At 35.9% G+C, this 19,590-nt stretch overlaps 1 protein-coding gene across 10 annotated transcripts in view; it reads left to right on the top strand.

The window, feature by feature from the left end:
- Positions 1–19,590, top strand: part of SLIT2 (slit guidance ligand 2) — a 260,769-nt gene that overhangs the window by 184,472 nt on the left and 56,707 nt on the right. For 5 of the 10 annotated variants that reach the window (XM_071432632.1, XM_071432635.1, XM_071432641.1 and 2 more), the window contains exons 10-18: positions 1,968–2,039; positions 2,666–2,737; positions 3,260–3,331; positions 5,169–5,312; positions 5,445–5,608; positions 6,372–6,395; positions 8,814–8,831; positions 9,949–10,099; positions 16,073–16,147. In XM_071432632.1, coding sequence (XP_071288733.1) covers positions 1,968–2,039; positions 2,666–2,737; positions 3,260–3,331; positions 5,169–5,312; positions 5,445–5,608; positions 6,372–6,395; positions 8,814–8,831; positions 9,949–10,099; positions 16,073–16,147 — 792 coding nt within the window. The remainder of the gene's footprint in view (positions 1–1,967; positions 2,040–2,665; positions 2,738–3,259; positions 3,332–5,168; positions 5,313–5,444; positions 5,609–6,371; positions 6,396–8,813; positions 8,832–9,948; positions 10,100–16,072; positions 16,148–19,590) is intronic. The other 5 variants (XM_071432633.1, XM_071432638.1, XM_071432636.1 and 2 more) reach the window with 3 other exon arrangements.

Here is a 19,590-nt window from a genome sequence, read left to right as displayed (position 1 = left end):
GATAACCACGCCTAATCTTTATTTTCGGTGAAAACTAAACTAAAATTTAAATGTAAGGACAGAAAATACTTGGGTATGGCCTAACTTGGTGTTGGCCTTAACTTCAGCAAGTTTTTGCTTATTCAGGTGTTTGCCTTCTGCATCTAGCCAGGTGTATAGGAGAGAAGTGACCTTGTTCCTTTGTATCCTGGTCAGCACTCCCAGGCTGATGCAAAATGTGATTCATGGGTCCAAAAGGCTCAGTCAAGGCAAAGAGTATGAATGAGCATCGTGTTCATGGAAAAAGTTTTCCATCTTGTGCCATGGGATTCCCTTCAGTGCTTAAATACACCTGAAGTCTACAGCAAGGTGACAACATTTTCCTAAAAAGGACCAAAACAGTTGTGATGAAGTGAGATTTTCTTCATCTAGAAGATTTTCATGGAGCTTTTGGGTTTTTTCCTTGAGTTCATCATAAGCCATTCAACAACATATTCTGTTAATTTAAAGCATTATCAGAATAAAGAGATTTTAAGTATTAAATATATAAATATTTCTATCTGAAAGAGACTTCATGAAGGCAGGAAAAAAAAGCTTCAGTTCAACTATATCATGATCTCTTGAGAAACTTTACAAAAAGAAACAATTTCTGTTAGAATGTTTTCTTGGAAAAGCTTACTTAAAATATATGAGTTTTTTATTTACACTGCACACACGCAGAGACTCATATGTCTCAATCGGAGCAAAAGTGAAACAGAAGACAAGTAGCAGGACAAGAGTAAAAGGAAAAAAAAAAATAGGCCAGTATTTCTGCCTCTAGATTTAAAAAGGCCCTTTAATCTTAAATTCTAAGGCAAAGTCCTTTTAAGTTAGAATACTGCAGTAAACTTAAATGATTTTTGAGTAATTTTCTTAAGAAGATTTTGGCATTGTCTTTATGTGCATAAATCACAGAGTTGATACCTGTGCATGAAAGAGGGCAATAGCTTATTAGATAAGCATGCTATGTAGTATGAATAATCATGGCTTTTCCTGTAGTACTTTTTGGTATAATAGTTTCTTATGTCCACATGGCAGAAATTTGCTCTACCGTAACCATGATATGCTGGGGTGTGTGAGGAAGCAGCTTCTGGTTTAAGTGTCCTCATCACTGACTCTGTTTTGACTTGTTGGCACTTGGGCCACAGGTCTATATCTGCATTGGTTTCCCATATGCAAACATCTACAAGTTCAAAAATTTCTTGGAAAATTGTTTCCATCAGTAAATTCACACTTTACAGCATGGGAATTTTCAATTACGGTCACTATACATACAAAACAAACATGGTCAGTAACATTAGCTACAAGCTGAAATTAAAATACTTGTTTAAAGAAGTTAGAAGTGTGGCTGGGCAAATCTAGTATTGTATGTTAAAGAAAATATTTTGTGTACAGTATCTAAAGAAATTGTGTGTATCTTTAAAAATATGGCAATTGCCTTATTGCAGGTAGCAACGTATATTATTTGGTCTGTAGGAACATTCCTCTCCCCATTCCCATGGTTTGCATATTTCAATTATTTCATAGAAATCTTTAGGCATTTCTGAATAAAAATTACTATGCAAATTGCTATATGTGAATAGCACATTGGGATTAAATTAAGACTAATTCAAGATTGAAATTTTTGATGAGAATTCTGACTTAAATTTTCAAAAAATCTTATATGTTTTGAAAGTAAGTTTTCTTTTAAATATGAAATCAGCATTTGATTTTAATTTACAATATTACTCTCTACAGGTTTAAAGGTTTGGCTGGTTGTTTGGTGGGGTGGTTTTCTGTTTTTTTTTCTTTTGGTTTGAGTTTTATTTGGTAATGGAAGAAGTAAAAATTATACTGAGAAAGAAGAAGTTGTCTTCTTTGTTGAAGTCCATCCCTTCTAGTTTCTTTTGTCTTTAGATTCTTCTTTAGCTTGGGGGTTGTATAGTTATGTTGTTGCTCTTATTTTGCAGACGGTTAGAACAAAATTCAATCAAGGTCATACCTCCTGGAGCTTTCTCCCCCTATAAAAAGCTCCGAAGAATGTACGTACCGAATAACTTACGTTTATTTACATATGTATGTGTGTGTGTGTGTGTATATATCCAGATAAAAAAAACAAATCAAGAGGGTACAGGGGAACTGCAGTTAATGTGTGAGCACTTAAGAAAGTTTGACTGCTAGAAGGCAAACTGATGTAGCAGCCTAATGATTGAGACCATATATCATCTTTGTCGTATGAATAATATCTGGGTTTTTAGCAAATATTGAAATAGTTTAATGTGCTTTTGCATAGAAGCACTATGTTACTGTAGTGAAAATTCTAGTAAAAAAAAAAAAAAGAATGAGGATAACTTCAGATTATTTTTGAGGCTTTATAGCTCTGGGGTTATAGCAAGCAGAGAATTCTTTAAAAATGTACTTAAGCAATCAGGAAAAGTAAACATTTTCTCCTTTTATTCCAAGAGTTTTGAACTATATTTAACTACGCATTTAGTTTCAGTGTACTGGCAATTGCAGTGGTTTTATATTAAAATTCTTTGGCAGTGTCTCATGTAAATATTTCCAATTTCTCTCTCCCATCCATGCTTAATTCTGATTACATATTATCTTAAAGTTCATTATTTTGAAAATAGCTTGAATTAATTGAATCAAATGTTATTTGTTTCAGTGACCTGAGCAATAACCAGATCTCTGAAGCAGCTCCAGATGCTTTCCAGGGCTTACGTTCACTCAATTCACTGTAGGTATCTGTTTGACCTGTAAACAGAAACAAATTTTTCATATTCTTACAGCGAAATTATTCTGGCTTTTTGGCTCAGTGCAAAATGTTGCTATAAATTCAATCCATTCTGAAAGTTGTAATAATAATTTTAGAATGATAGTGGTAATTGAATATTCTTTTACAGTTGGACACTAATAGTGTGTGTGGTTTTTTATAAATATGTTCATGGCAAAGAGTTAACACAACCAATCATGTATTTTATTCCCCAGTTAGTTGTTCTTGCAAACAGCAAATCCATTTAGCAGGGTCCCTTGGTAAGCCTGTGGTAATCAGTGAGGTGCTGATTCTGCAGAGATCTTTGGGTTAGACATTGTTTGGGAAAGTGTGATCCTGCTGCCTCACAGGACCACAAGGATATTGCAAGTATCAAGTGGTTGTTATTCAATTCTTTTCAGGAAAATGGGAATTTCGCTATGTTTGAAGTCAAATTCCCTGCCTTTCCTTTAATGGTAGGTCTGTATGCTTTATTTCCTGGTACAGAGTCCTGTATGGCAATAAAATCACAGAACTTCCAAAGGGCCTATTTGAAGGACTCTTTTCCCTGCAACTGCTGTGAGTATTTTTTTCTTATTTATTCTATTTTAGGATCATTCAAAAGGGTAAACATGATGAGAGAGTTATGCTAGAAGAAGAACTGGCAGGAAATCCCATACGTAAGATCAAAGTACAGTAAAATCAAATTATGCTAAAACCAAAAGAGTCAGGACTCTTGTAGGCCAGCTTGCCACTCATCCAGAAATGTGATCATATCAGTTAATGTTTCAGCCTGAAATGATTAAAATGAAGTTATTCTCCCATGTGGAGTTTCTAAGGATAAAACTCATAAAGATATGATACTGTAAATGACAAATAGAATGTATATAATTGTGTGGGAACCATGGAAGTAATATTTGTGTGTTTTATAAAGAGAAAATATATAGTGGAAATGCTATGCAATTGCATTTCTAGTTGTACCCATGAAAGAACAATATTGCACCACAGTTTCATTGATGACTTCTAATGTTTACTGACACTCTCTGCAATTCTTTGAATCTGTGAACTTGAGCTGCTATGTCGTTTCACACTTTGGAAATTTCCACATGTAACCTTTTAAACAGTTGCTGTTTAGATTTTATACTGGAATAAAGAATGTCATGATGGTAATTTTATCAAAGATTGTCAATATTTAACAGAAGAGGCTGTGCAAGTAGGTGTACCGTGTAAAAGAAATGTGTTAAATAGACCATAAAACAACAGTGGTGGTTTTGACAGAACTTGCCCCAGAATAACTGACTTGCTGAATTAGAGCCTTCTTAAAGCCTTCACACATGTTTAGAATTACCTAATGTCCAGACTTCACCATGAAGTGGTTGGCAAAATGTCAACTAATTGAAGATGGCAAAACAGCAATATATATACAAAGAAAATGCAACTTCTAGCACCACCTAGAGGTTTGCATTTTGATTGACTTTAGTCAGAAAAATAGTATAGTAGTTGGCAGGTATGCTTTCCTGTTTTCCTTTAAAGATGCTTTAGCTACAAAATATATTTCAGATTTGGTAAAAAAATTAAGGTAAAAGACCTTTCCTAGCTCTCAAGTCTGCATTAAAAAAAGACCCTATGTTAATGTGCATTGTATAGATAGTACATTTAGGTCTAAGTAAATTTCTGCTTGTGTGGCAAAACTTTTTATCAGAGCATTAGGTTTCAAGTCCACCATTTAATTCCATTTCTGGCTCAAAATGGAAAGAAGTAAAAAGTATTTGGTTATAAAAATGCTTTTAATGGAATGGCTTTTTTTTCTCTTCAAAAGGACTTGGTTTAGATTGGCTTGTTTGTTTTAACACTAAAAGTCTGGGAGGTACAGGGAAGAAAAGGCTCCCTTTGAAGATGCAGAGGAGAAAGGATCCAAGACAGATTTGGATATATTCCATGCCACCAGTTTTTAGTACAACTCTGTTAATGTGGCAGCATGCTGATTAGTAACATATAATTAAAAGTGCCACTGCACATCTCTTCCAGCTAATGAACACAGTGTTCAGTTCCTTTTTGTTTGTTTATTTATTTGGCAAAGAAAATAGTTTTCCTTGAATATACTTGATTTTTTAGGCTTGTTTCTTTGCACAGTACACAAATACCACACAGACATTCTACCAGCACATACAAGAAATGTGAATTTAGCTAAATAAATGCAAGCATTTCAACTCCAAGGTTCAAATATGCAGGAATATGTATAACCTAAATAAGATACTTCAATTCACTGAAATTCCTTATGTCATTGTCAATTATAATTTGTTACAACACCTCTTGTTCTGGTTGCAAAGGTGCACAAAGAATTGTCTATGAAAAATGCTGAAGCTGCGACACAGAACGATTTCTTTCAATTTTATAATTGTCTTCCATTAAACAGATTATTGAATGCCAACAAGATCAATTGTCTGCGAGTTGATGCATTTCAAGATCTGCACAACTTGAATCTTCTTTCTCTGTATGACAACAAGCTTCAGACCATTGCAAAAGGCACCTTCTCACCCCTACGTGCCATTCAGACCTTGTACGTATGTTCTTGTTTATGGTTTTCTCAAGTATGACTTCATATTCTACAGTGCAGTAAAAGCACTGGGTACTGCTGAGACCAAAGGGAAATAATGTGTGATATTATTGGTTTTTTTCCTCCCAATGAAAGGCATTTGGCTCAGAACCCGTTTATCTGTGACTGCCATCTGAAGTGGCTGGCGGATTACCTGCACACAAACCCCATTGAGACCAGCGGTGCCCGGTGCACCAGCCCCCGCCGGCTGGCAAACAAAAGGATTGGCCAGATCAAAAGCAAGAAATTCCGCTGCTCAGGTAATTTTCTTCGTTCAGCTGCTATTTTTCCTTTATTGGCAAAAAGAAAAATAGTGGTTTTAGAAGTTCTAATGAAAGCAGCTGTCTCCCTACAGAATTATTAAACATCACAGAATTATTTTTTTTTAGTTGGTTGACTGAATAGAGGGAAATCTGGGAAGTCATAGACTTTGGGATCACGGAACGTTACTGTAGTTAACATATTTGGCACTATTTCTGAGTAACATTAAATCTAACAACATAAATGTAATATATAAAACTTCAGAATTAAATGCTAAAGTTATTCACTACAAGTATCACCGCCATAAATCATTTTTTTAAATTTCCACAGGGCTCTGGAATATGTGAAAGATCTAAAAATTTCTAAGCTAAATATGGAAACATAACATATTCCTTTTATACAGGGAGCTTACTTCATACTGAAATTTACTGTTTTCTTTTTCTAATCTTATTCCATTTCCTACTTACATTTCTTTAAATCCTAACTTTTGTCATATGGTATCCAGCTGTTCCAGGTGCATTTCACATTCTACAGTTTATTCAGTCTCAAGTGCAAATACCAGATGAAAACTGTTTTTTAATCCATGTTCCGGATACATTTATGACTATTCACACTTCGTTGTTTATCAGCTCTCATTGTGAATACACATTTTTTTCACTAAATTATCTGTAGTTAACTGCAGTCCATACTTAATCTAATAAAACTCATTCTTTGCTTGCTGACATTCAGGTGCATCTTCTATTTTTTTTTCTCTTTATTTAGCTAAAGAACAGTATTTCATTCCAGGTAGGTTTGGCTCTGCAGTAAGATTGACTAACTGCAGATATTCTCTCCCTTTCACCCCAAAAGCAAAGTTTGTCATAGCTTTTAGGAAACTGATGCATGTGTATTAACATTAGTCATTACCTATAGCTATACGTAGTTTTCCTTTGTAGACTAATAGTAATTCTGTTTTCTGAATATTAGAGCTTAGCATGCAGCTCCGTTTACCTTTTTCTGTCTCACAGATTTGCACACAACCTACCAAAATTATACCTATATTTATATTATTTAGAAGGTTGCACCTGCTAGTTCATATTTTAACTGACACTTTTACTTACCTTGTACCTTGCCTTTCTGCTGCTACTGTTTTTAAAATGTAGCTTCTGAGCTGCTTTTAAACACAGGAATCCATGCTGCCATCAAAGAGCTAGCACAACTCTAAAGACTAAACATTCTACAAATGAACGTTTTCTTGCCTTGCTTTCCTGCTCTACGCTGGCTGCATCTGCTGCTTGCTCACCCTCTTTTGTTTAGGAAATCACAGTGGAATGCTTGGAAAAGAAAGCTGATATTTTTAATTAGAGGCATTCTGTGGTCACATGCATACAGTGAATCAGAAATGCTTTCCATTAAAGAAAATATGACTTTCAAGTTGGAGTGAAATAGTAATTTACACACAGCGTTAAGCTACAATAAGTCTATGATATTTTTACAAAAGATTTACCAATGTTGGACCTAGCTCTTTGAAATATGGATCTTTCTTTCTTTTACATTGCTTGCCAGTGTGTGCACTGTTTTCTTAATAGAAAAAAAAATATTCACTCACATTATATTCATAACAGATTATAAATAACAAAATAAACAAGGGAATAATGCATCTATTGATGAGTTACAATATGTGTTTTGCAATCGGGATTTTCTGCCATGGTTTAATATCTAGAAAAATATCTACAGTAATTGATTAGGACACCAGTGCACTCCTTCTTTCAAGTACTACAGGTATATCATCATTCTGCAGTCATCTTAGTTGTTTTCTCTTCAGCTGGTATGTTTAGCTCTCCTCCAAATGCTGTGTGATGTAACACTTAAATTTGCAGCAGTCATGTGAAGTAATTCAGGCCCTTATACTAATACATTGTTTTGAATATGAAGTAAAGAAAATATGAAATACAAAATAAGGCCAGAATTTGTCAGCACTAGCATCCACAAAAATGTGTTAAAGCAGCATAAAACAGGGGAATTCAATTTCACAAACCTGTAGTACCATTCCATTCCTTAGTGTGTAGTACAGCTGTATTCCTGCCACAGACTGACTTCTACTCAACCTTGCCAGCACAACTTTCACTTGTGAGTTAGAAGTGTTTTCCTGCCAGCAAATGTCCTCACAGCCTGGTTATTACATGGCCACTCATGCAGTTTAGGCTTATTTACATACCCTTTTAAAAATGGTATTCCAGGGGGAGGGTGGGGTGGGAGGAAAGAAGAAAAATAATTAAATTGTGAAGAATGGGCTATATACATGCTTCTCTGTTGCTTTCTCTTTCTATCAGGTTATCAGGGAGATGCTACCTAAAAGTATTTTAGTTGTTGACGGCATTGTCCCTGAATATTTAATTGTTTAAACTGCTAACAGTGATGTACTCTGGATGCAGGAGGAAAAAAACAAAACTTATTTTTTGACTTGTTTATTGGGTATTTAAAAGTGCTAAAAACCACTTCTTTATACTGAAGTGGATACTATAAAATAATCTTAGCATTTCTTTAAACACCTAAATATTTTTAGTATTTGTTTTAAATATGTCATTTGGAGATGTTGCTCCGCAGACACTATGAAGTCCTAGTAAAATTTCATTATGGTAATTTGGAAGACTAAAGGTTTGCAAGTATTAAATCATTTATTTGAAAAAAATATCATTTATCTGCTACCTCATAGAAGTACCATGTAGTGGTTTCATCATATGGATTACTAAAACATTTACAAGTGGTAGATAATATAGTATCTGATGACTGTTGGGTTTTTTCCCCCTCCACTGAGCAGTTTGTTTCTCCTATATTTGTTTGATTTATTAAGGATTTAAGTGGCATAGCATGTATATTTGGCTTGGTGATCCTTGTGGGTCTTTTCCAACTCAGAATATTCTGTAACTCCTATATATGTTTAGGGAGCAGCTTTTAAAGGACATATTCAAAATAGTGAAGAATAATTCATGGGAGGCATGATCATCATCCTAGATGAAATCTGTAATAAACCCCAATCTTATCTTCATTTTTAAATGCTACTCAAAATGAATTATTCTTTCTTTCTGCTGAGGACAATGGCCCTAGCACCATCTTCTAATCAAATGAAAGTTAAGTAGAGAACATGAGAGCTTAGTTCATGTTTTTGTCTTAATTGGCATTACTCTGTCTTTCTTTCCTTCTTGGCTATCTTTACTTTTTCAGGAGTTCACCATTTTGGCTGTAAGTAAAGTTCAGTGTCTGAACTAAATCACAGTGTACCTCCCAGCCCTGATGCACCTTCTGCTAGTCTCAGTCTTTTCACCTTTGTCCAAGAAGAACCCACAGGTCCTTTTGGCTTCTCTTTGTTTTCTTTGTCACCCACCCTCAGTTCCTTACCAGATGTTTTTTCCTGATATGTTTAGGATGTTTCTTTGACTGACTCTGGGAAATGGTGGAGGAAACTTTCAATGTGGTTCTTTTTTTTCCCTTTTTTTTTTCTTTTTGCATAGATATTGTATTTTTATTCAATCTGTGACAGTGATACTGTTACTGTGGCACTGGACATTCAATAATAAGAATGCCATGTCATGTAAGCAAGTATTAAACTTCAAATGCTTCTGTAATTTATACCTACTCCCTCCTCTTTTCCCTTGCTCTTATCCTTGGCCTAATGGATGCAGTTTTGATAATGTAGCGAGATTTTCTGTTGTGCTTGATCTAACCATGTGGTTGTGAGGTATGAGTAAAACATGGTTCTGTCAAGCACCATGGAACGTCACGCAGCTTTCTACAGCATGGCAAGCTGCTGAGGCTTAAGTCAGGATCACACATTTTTTAAATTAAAGCTGAAAACAGGGCTTTCAACTTATTTGTTGAGATGATGTGGAGTATCGGGACTATAAAAACAAAAAAATCACAGAGGTTAATGAAGTCCAGTCAACAATACAAATTTGTAACCAGAGAAAGAGAAAAGGTGGCATTCAGGATCTATTTATTCTTGATACAGAGAAAGAAAACAAATTCTAAAACAAACAGAGGCATTTGTTTGATTAGCTATAAACAAGGCTAGATTGGCTGACAACATAATCAGCAGAAAGTACAGCTGTGAAAAGCTCAAGTTAATGTTATCCTGCTATGTGAAGTTGGTCTCAGTTTCTTTTTCCAGCATATCTTAAGTCCCTATATTTAACCCTCTCTTGAAGCCCTTGTGTCTGTTCAGTATCACGAAGTTTATCATGCATTTCCCAAGTTGCCCACCCGTTATCTGCATTGCAGACGTCTTTTCAACCCTCTCACAAGAAGAAAATCTTATACGTTATTGACTTAGTTTCTGTGTTTTGACTTTAATCTTCTACAGGCACTGAAGATTACAGATCCAAATTAAGTGGAGACTGCTTTGCAGATTTGGCTTGCCCTGAGAAATGTCGCTGTGAAGGAACCACAGTGGACTGCTCCAATCAGAAACTCAACAAAATTCCTGATCACATTCCCCAGTACACAGCAGAGTTGTAAGTTGAACCCATAATAAAAGATTGTTTACTTATGGAGAAAAACTAAAATTTTTAAATATGAAACCACAGCTTTACTTTTTTTGGACAGCAAAAATTGAAAGTAACTAAGTAACGCTTCCATGATGCACTTCAAAGGCTTAAATATTCATAAAAATTATTCATGCATTATTTCAATACCATGTGGCCCTAAAAATCTATGATAAAGAAATAAAACAACTATTCTATGTTTCTAGTTCTTCAGGACCTGAGGAATCCACTTTGATTTTTTGAAAGGTAGTGGGGTTTATTTTAATTTTAACTTTTAACTGCAGGAGAAAGTAGGGCATCCAGTAACCAGAGAGGTCTGTCTTAAAAAGTGCTACCTAGATGTTTAAAAAGACAGAGATGATTCTTTTTATGCAAAGTACACATTATGTTTGTTGGGCAGGAGACCAGAGGAAGATAAAGCAGACAAACAGATCAGAGTTAAGATGAGATAATAGTATAATGAATAGAGGTGGGGAGAGAAGGACTCAGAGATTATTACTTGCTTGACAAGTGCCATAAGGGAATTATTTTTAAGCATTACAACTGAAGTAATCTTCAAGGAGGGAGTGAAAGATAAAATTAAGACAGCTTTACAAGATTTCTCCATGTGCAAAGAACAGTATAAAAGGGAATGCAGAGCTGGTTGAAGGATTGGCAGAAAGGTAGATGAAAGTGACTGTCATTGCAGAGCAAAGGTGGAAGGAAATAGCTGTTTTCCTAGGAGATTCAGTTTAAAGAACAAGGCAAAATGTTGAGGGACAAAAAAAGGGGCTTTGATTTGACATAGTAAAGCAGTGTAGAGATGTGGAGACAAGATTATTGTGATCAAGTTGTCACCTGCAGGGGTGAGATGAGCACCAGGATGGCACACTTCTTAAAAGAGCAGTCCACAGCCATCATCAAAGAAACACTATGGCAATCAGATATGAAATAGTGAGACTATTGTTGAGTTTTTGAACATCTGGACAGGAAAAGAGATTTAAAACTGAAATATTTTTGAAACACAAATGGAGACTTTTTTTCTGTCTCTAATCTGGGAGAAGGAGTTGAACTTAGTATTATTATTTTCTGTGCTGGTTTTGGCTGGGGTAGAGTTAATTCCCTTACAGTATGGGCTTATGATTTGGAATTGTGCTGAACAGAGGGTTGATAATATGGAGATGTTTTGGTTCTTGGTGGGCAGGATTTACACAGAGCCAAGGCCTTTTCTGCTTTTTGTACTGCCGTGCTGGCAAGGAATTTGGGGGTACATGGGAGGTTGGGTGGAGACACAGCCAGGACAGGTGACCCAAACTGACCCAAGGGATATTCCAGACCATGTGACATTGTGCTCAGTGTATAAAGGGGAGGAAGAAAGAGGAAGAGTGGGGCATTTGGAATGATAGTCTTTGTCTTTTCAAGACAATTGAAGGAGCCTTGCTCTCCTGGGGACGGCTGAACACCTGCCTGCCCGTGGAGAGCAGTGAATTAATTTCTTGTTTTTCTTTACTCGGCTTTTGATTTCCCTATTAAACTGTCTTTATCTCTACCCATGAGTTTTCCAGCTTTTACCCTTCTGGTTCTCTCCCTGATCCGTATGGTGGAGGAGAGAACAAAGTATCTGTGTTGAACGTGGTGTCTTGCTGGGTTTAAACCACAACATGTTCCTATTACAAATCTGAAAATTACAATTCGAGAAAAAAAAAAAATTGATACAGTCTTGTGTGAAGGGAGATAGAATTCAGTGGAGAAATACATTTTATGTTATCCAATATGTTGAGATACAATTGTTTAATTTAAGAATAAAAGCTGATGGAATAAGTAACAGGTTAAAGTGTGGGAAGAAATCATCAAGTAGTGGTTGTGTAAATGAAGTTACTGAACCAAGAAAAGAGGAATGGAGTTGTTGACATTATTAAGCATGCATTACTTTGATATTTAGGAGGAATCATGTTTAATTGTCTCTTCTCTGAAGAAATTATAATTTTAATTTAGCATTTTAATTGTTTTTTAGATTAATTTATTTGCATGTGGAAGATATACTGTCAGGTGTTTTCTTTCTATAATTATGGTTCCTACATGTTAAATTCAGAAGGAATAATGAAATAATCAAGCCTCATCTACTCTATATCCTAAACACTCAAATTTCAGTTGACAAATTTTTTTTTTATTAAATATGAAGTTACAGCACTTCTTTCAGAAAATATCCAGTCTTATTTGAAAGTGTTAGTGGATTAAAAAATCCACCATTCCCCTGAGACTGTTACAGAATTTGTTTTCTTTCACTTCTTTTAATTTTTTTTTTAATGGGAACTTTTAGTTTTAGATGTACTCTACTTCTCTTCAGTTTCTATTACTGCTTCCTTTATATTTTTTTGCATTAAAGATCCCTTCTCTTTCCAGCAGTCTATCCAAGTTAGATGGTGCTTAACTGTAACAAAGTCATTATTCAGCCTTCTACTTGATAGGCTGTGCAGATTGTTCTTCAAGTCATTTGATGTAATAAAAATTTCAAGTCTTGCAAATATTCCAGAGAGGATAGAGAAATTATGTCTTCATTTTTTTTTACTTCTGCTAAAAATCCATTTGCTCTAGCCAAATACATTAGTTTGGTTTTTGCCTCACTGATACAAAAGTTATAGCTCTTCCTCTTGTTTCCTCCTGTCCTGGTCTTTGATGCGCTTTGTTGTTCATCCTGAGACTTCCTAGTCTAGCTCTAGGACCATTCTTTGATTTTCAGTTTGCATATTTACTGGCATGTATGAGAATAGCAGCTAGTTAGCCTTCTTTTTTTTATCCACAAAATGTGATATAGAAACAGTAGTTAGAGTCAAATTACATTGATGCTTCTGTAGGTGGTGAGGAGACCTAGACTAATTTCTGCAGGGTGATGCTTGGAGTTGAATCTCAGCTTGGAAATGAAGATCAAAAGGAAAAAAGTCCAAAGGAGGGCAACAAAGATGATGAAGGGCCTTGAGGAGAAGCCATATGAGGAGCAGCTGAGGTCCCTTGGCTTGCTCAGCATGAAGAGGAGCTTGAGGGGAGACCTCAGTGCAGTTACAGCTTCCTCATGAGGGAAAGAGGAGGGCAGGCACTGATCTCTGCTCTGGGGTGACAGTGACAGGGCCAGGAACTGGACCCAGTGGTCTTTGTGGGTCTCCTCCAACTCAGCATATCCTGTGAGTCTCTTAAAAAAGTGTCTATTGTGTAAATTGCAACAGCAATAATACCACAGTGAAAAAACCCTGTTTCCTCCAAAAAGCCTTTTAAAAAAAAAATTAGAAAATATGAATATTGCTCAAGACAGATACTTAATTGTAAAAGTTAAAAAAATTATAACTGAACCAACTAACTGCTGTTCTCACTTCCCATTTTGTCCCTTGCTCACTGTCTTCCAGAGAAACATTGAATGATCTGTCTAATCTGACAGTAAAGTATTTCATGTAAAGTACAAGTCTGTAATTGCACCCCAAAAATAAAATATTTTTCAGGTAGATTTCTAAAATGTAGGAAAATGCAGGAAGCATTTCAGAAATCACTCAAAATGAAGTCCCCAGGAGAAATGCTAAAGAAAAAATAATTTCAGTCTTATATGCTCAATTTTTATAATGATTTTACAATAGATAATCACCTAACAAGGTAGTTTTAGAAAGCACGACTATCACTGCAGTATATAGGCTTCAAGGAAGGTTCAAATATTATTCAAAAATATGCAATATCTTAGCCATTGTGTTACTAAAACAGCCAAAAGCATCAAATAATCCAGACAAACAGAATATGTAGACATTAAGATCAAATGCTTCTGTTTATTTTTGATTTTGAGAATGGTATTTCAGTACTTTATTTCAACAAACCAGGTAAAAGTAATTTTAAGATCATTTTCTTGATCTAGTGATGGGTAATAACTACAGTTGCTGTCTTTACCAGTGAAGAGCACTGGACTCAAAAATAATATTAAGATACAGAATGGAGATCCCATCACATCTGTAAACTTTCCAGTTATCTGTAATAAATTTGATCCCATTGTATATGGACTAATTTAAATAAAATAAATACAATTAAAATAAAATAAAATTAATATTCTACATATGACATTAGATAGAACTATTTAGTACTGGAAGTACAAGATTGAGGCATAAACAGCAAATAGGTCAAGAAAAAAGAATGTGGTTATCACACACCATAAAGATGAAGGAGTGCTATTGGGCACTAATGCAAATTTCATTTCAGGATATATGTATAGGAATGTAGAATGTAAATTATAGGAAATAATTATTGTACTGTGCATAGCAATAATAGTAAAGGATCAGCTGCAATACTGTGCTCAAGACTTCATTTTTCAAGATGGATATAATTGCTTGGAATAAAATTCAAGGAGAACAAGAATCATAGAAAAGAATACTGGAAGGGTTGAAGGCATTTGTGTGAAAGAAACTTGAGGGAGAGACAAAGTAAATTACTTCTAACAGGTAAAAGATTGTTGCAAAGGATAAATTATCAAATTATTTGCATTTTTCAGTGGGGTTAGAAATGTTTGCAGTAGAGTAAGTAAGTATTATTAAAATCAGTTAATGTTTTCATTATCAAGTCATTCTAGATGGTATAACACTTGAAAAGTATTTGAGGATGTCAGCATTTATAGAATGGTCAGTGGTTCTTTTGTTGATAGATAGGGTAAAGAAAAGTCTGTTTAGAGTCAAGAAATAACTTTATTAATTTAGAATATGCAAAAGTATTTTATATGGTCCCCCTAAAAATCATATTAAGTCTGATTTTTAGAGGTGATAGCATCTTCAGAAATTCATGTTCCTTATAGTTTAGTGTGACCTACAAATGTTTTGTGTATATCCAAAAAACTTCTGTCTTCTTTCAGTTTGGTTCCATGTTGAAACTGTTGTACAACCATACCTTCAGATTTACAACCTTCATTTCCCTTCTGGCTATCAATGAGAATGAACAGAAGGGAAGGATGAACGAACAGCTTTCTTTAATTTTCTAGTTTGTTTTTTTTTTTAAACTTGTCTTGCAATAAGGCAATTCTGAAAAGCATTCTGGGTTTACAATTGTGCTGAATTTCATTTCACAGTGATCTTGTCAGTCCTATCTTCTCCTTCCTATTTAAGATTTCTAAAGAAATGCTGGACAGACTCCCTTCCTTAATAATATGGCTCTATTAGAGCATATAAAGGATCTAAGACTCATAATTTCCGTTTTCATTTCAAGAGAGGAAATAGGGAGTACTGGGTCAATGCAGGTATTGTTTGAAATGTAGATGGTCCCCTAACATAGCTGCTGTTAAAGGTATACTGTACTGTAAGCCTTGCAGGAAAGAGAAATGCCCAGCTATTTGTATATTTGTGTTTGTCACTCATTGCATACCTTCTTACAGGGTATTTAATGCTGCCTTAAACAATGAATGTGTGCCAGCTGTAGTGGTATGAGAGGGAAGTGTTTTTAAATTCATGGGAAGACCTGTGCGGTGGGTTTCATTCCCTACTCAAAAGGAGAGTAATTCTTTCATTCTTGTAAATAGTGTTCTGTGAGTACCTCCAGATGTCTGGCAGACTCCACCTGATATCCTTTTAAGAACTGAAGACTAATCTTCAGTGGTTTATATGTCTTTCTAAAGACTTTTATTTATAAGTTGCCATGGAATCCTCCCTTAGTTACGTTCTTGTTTGAAAATTAAAAACACATCTTATATTCCTTTTCAGCTTTAGCTGTGCAAAGTTCTGTGATCAGGTTTTGAAAATGTCTTATGTATGCCTAAGTTTAACTAATGAGAATGTTCATTCCCAGGAATTATCAAAATTAGAGCTGTCATTATATAAGGAATTGTTCTGCAGATACCAGTTAAATATCAGATGTTCAGGGAAGCCAGACTGAAAAGTTCACATAATGTGGAACATTCTGTATCAATCCCTGTATAATTTTTTTTTCTGAAATTGCTGTAATTTTTTTTAGGCGACTAAATAACAATGAATTTTCAGTCCTGGAAGCTACTGGAATCTTTAAGAAGCTTCCTCAGCTGCGAAAAATGTAAGTGCAAATTCAATGACCTTGTCTATTCAGATAGTGTATTAGCTCCTTGCTGTGACTCTCCACCTTTCTTAGTTCTAATCTACAAAAGATTCAGTTTATTCCAATCAAAAATCAAGAATGGGTTTAAATTAATCCCTGAGGTAGGTCAGAGTTGGCAGCTCTCCTGTCTGGGGCTTGGCACTGCCAGCAGCCACTTCCCATGGTGTATAGCTCCAGCACCTTCACAGCAGCATCCAGCCAGCTGGTCTCTTATGCAGCCACAGCAGGGAGCTCACAGTATAAGCTGCTTAGAAGAGATTCCAGTAATCTTTTGTAACTTCCTGTATTATTCTCTAACCAGACAATTTTGCCTCTTTCAGCACATTAAGGGCATGCCATTGATTCTGTGCTTCATTAAACGGTCATTAGGTGAGGGGAATATCAAAATTTAAATGACTGAGAAAAAGTGGTTTGATAGGTCATCCATGTAAGTCCAGGTTAACAGTTAATGTTCCAACAGTAGTTTATAATCTTACCAATTGCAAGTGTTGCTAAAAATAAGACTATGAGAAGCTTTTCTTTAGCTTATGTAAAAGACACATTTGAAGGTAGATAATTTAGTTAGACTTTGTGAATCTGTGCTCAATCATTTCAGGTTTTAAACCAAACATAAATAGTAGTGAAGAGAAGAATGCAAGTAAAAACAGATTAGTAGTCACCTTGAGACTACCATTTGTAACAGAGCAGTATTAGCGATCAAAATCTTAGGGGAGCAATAGTATTGCTTCAACTATTGTTACCCTTAACCAGATCTGTGATGGTGTGGTCACAATTAGTTAAATATTGATTACTGATTTTTTTTGATTAAAATATTTTTAAAGCCCCAACAATATAAAATGAACTTGCCTTTGACCTCTCTACTTGAGTACACCTTACCACTTTGAACTGGGCTGCAACACTTAGAAAAAAATATAGCAATGTCTGGCACAACAGTTTTCTGGTGCTATGCAGTAGATACCCCGTTTTCTTCAATCTTCAAGAATCAGAATCTCAGATTAGCACTTTTTACAGCTGCAGTGTACTTTGGAAATATCAAGTATCAATATGAAGCATCAGTGGACAAGGGAAGGGCTGTAGATGTCATTTATCAAGACTTCTCTAAAGCCTTTGACATGGGCCCCTGCAGCATCCTTCTCTCTAAACTGGGGAGAGATGGGTTTGATGGGTGGACTTAGATGGATAAGAAATTGTTTGGACAGCAGCATCCAGAGGGTAATGGTCAGTGGCTCAGAGTCCCAAAGACATCAATGACAAATGGTGTCCCTTAAGGACCTGTATTTAATGTCCTCATCAATATATAGTGAAAGTTGTCCCTGCCTACAGCAGAGGAATTGGAACTAGATAATATTCAAGGTCTTTTGCAACCCAAGACATTCTATGATTGCAGGATTCTAGGAAATAAACGGCTTGATGTGTCATACATGCACATGCATACACACACATTTATACATATATCAGATCTTCATATTTAACAATATTTCTTTTAAATTGAGGATGTGTTCAAGACAAAAGGGAAAAAAAAAAGCATGAATATTAATCAGTCTTAATGTAGCTGTCTGTTGGAACTCCCAAAGGCTTTAAAATCTGTTTAATTAAATAGGGAAAAAAATGAAAAAAAAATATTAATGAAGAGTTAACTATTTTAATAATACTGCTCCATAACTTCCTAATACAGTTATCAATTGTTACAACATTCTTCCATTGAGAGAATAATAGAGTGACTGCTTAAGCATCACTGGAAGAAAGTGAAGTACTGATGTTGCAGAGACAGCAATATGAGTGAATTCTGTATTTCTGTGAAGCTCATATTTCTTATGGAGGTTTAAAATAGGTGCAAAGATCTTTCTGCACAGATGACATTAAAAAATTGAGGCCTGAATGTTTCATTGATTTGATGCTTCATCAGTAATAAAGCATGTGTATGCACTGCAACATTGATTAGCTATGCAACATTAATCTTTAAAATATCAATGTGAAGTGGGTGAAGTAGTATCCATGTTACAGCAAGAACAAAAAGGTTTTAGGAAACTGAGGGCTTGACATTGACAAGCCATCTGAGATTAAAAATAATGAATTTCTTGCTTCCAGTCTTCCACAGCACCTTGCAGACTGAACAGCTCCACTGTGAAACTAAATGAAAGCCTTAACTGTGGATGTTGTCTACTTAGACTTTAGTTAAGCCTTTGACACCATTTCCCACAGCATTCTCCTGGATAAACTGGCTGTTCATGGCTTGGACAGACATAAACTTCACTGGGTAAAAGAATGGCTGGATGGCTGGGCCCAGAGGGTAGTGAATGAAGTTAAATCCAGTTGGCAGACAGTCACAAATGGTGTTCCCTAGGGCTCCGTATCAGTCGTGTTTAATACGTGTGTTGATAATCTGGATGAGAGGATTAAATTCACTCTCCACAAGTTTGCAAATGACACCATGTTGGGTGGGAGTGTTGATCTGCTGGAGGGTAGGTAGGTTCTGCAGAGGGATCTGGACTGGCTGGATAGATGGGCCAAGGCCAACAGTATGAGATTCAGCAAGTCCGAGTGCCAGGTCCTACACTGACATAACATCCCCAGGCAGTGCTCAGACTTGGGGAAGAATGGCTGGAAAGCTGCCCAGCAGAAAAGAATCTGGGGATGCCAGTCAACAGCCAGGTGAACATGAACCAGCATGTGCCCAGGTGGCCAAGAAGACAAATGGTACCTGGCCTGTATCAGCAATAGTGTGGCCAGCAGGACCAGGGCAGTGATTGTCCCTCAGTGCTTGTCATTGGTGAGGGCACATCTTGAGTAGTTTGTTCAGTTTTGGATTCCTCTCTACCAAAAAGACACTGAGGTGCTGGAAAGAGTCCAAAGAAGGGTAACAAAGCTGCTGGAGGGTATGGAGCCCAAGTGTGATGAGGAGCAGCTAAGGAAACGGGTTGTTTAGCCTAGAGAAATGGAAGTTCGGTGGGGACCTTCTCGCTCTTTACATGTATCTGAAAGGAGGTTGTAGTGAGGTGGGGGTTGTCCTTTTTGCCCAGGGGACAAGTGACAAGATGAGAGGAAATGATATCAAATCACAGGAGAGGAGGTTTAGTTTGGTTTCTCCATGGTTGTCAAGCAGTGGAACAGGTCACCCAGGGAAGTGGTGGTGTTGCCATCCCTGGAGAAATTTAAAAGATTTGTGGATACATTTTTGTAATGGACTTTGCAGTACTGGATTAGATGCTTGGACTTGTTGATATTAAAAGTCCTATCCCACCTAACTGATGAGATGATTGTGTACTTCATCACAGGCAAGGTGTAGGTTACATTTCAGCTAGTCTAGAGAGAGTAGTCAGCACTGAAGATTAAGCCACAACTTCCTGGGGTTTTTTCCTAACAAATATTATCTTTCTTGTTTTGAATGAATTAAACACCGT

The sequence above is a fragment of the Agelaius tricolor genome, unplaced genomic scaffold (genome assembly GCF_023055355.1).
Source record: "Agelaius tricolor isolate 1412-34295 unplaced genomic scaffold, bAgeTri1.0.p SCAF_8, whole genome shotgun sequence".
In the NCBI taxonomy this organism is placed as follows: domain Eukaryota; kingdom Metazoa; phylum Chordata; class Aves; order Passeriformes; family Icteridae; genus Agelaius; species Agelaius tricolor.
This window is presented reverse-complemented; position numbering and strand designations above follow the sequence as displayed.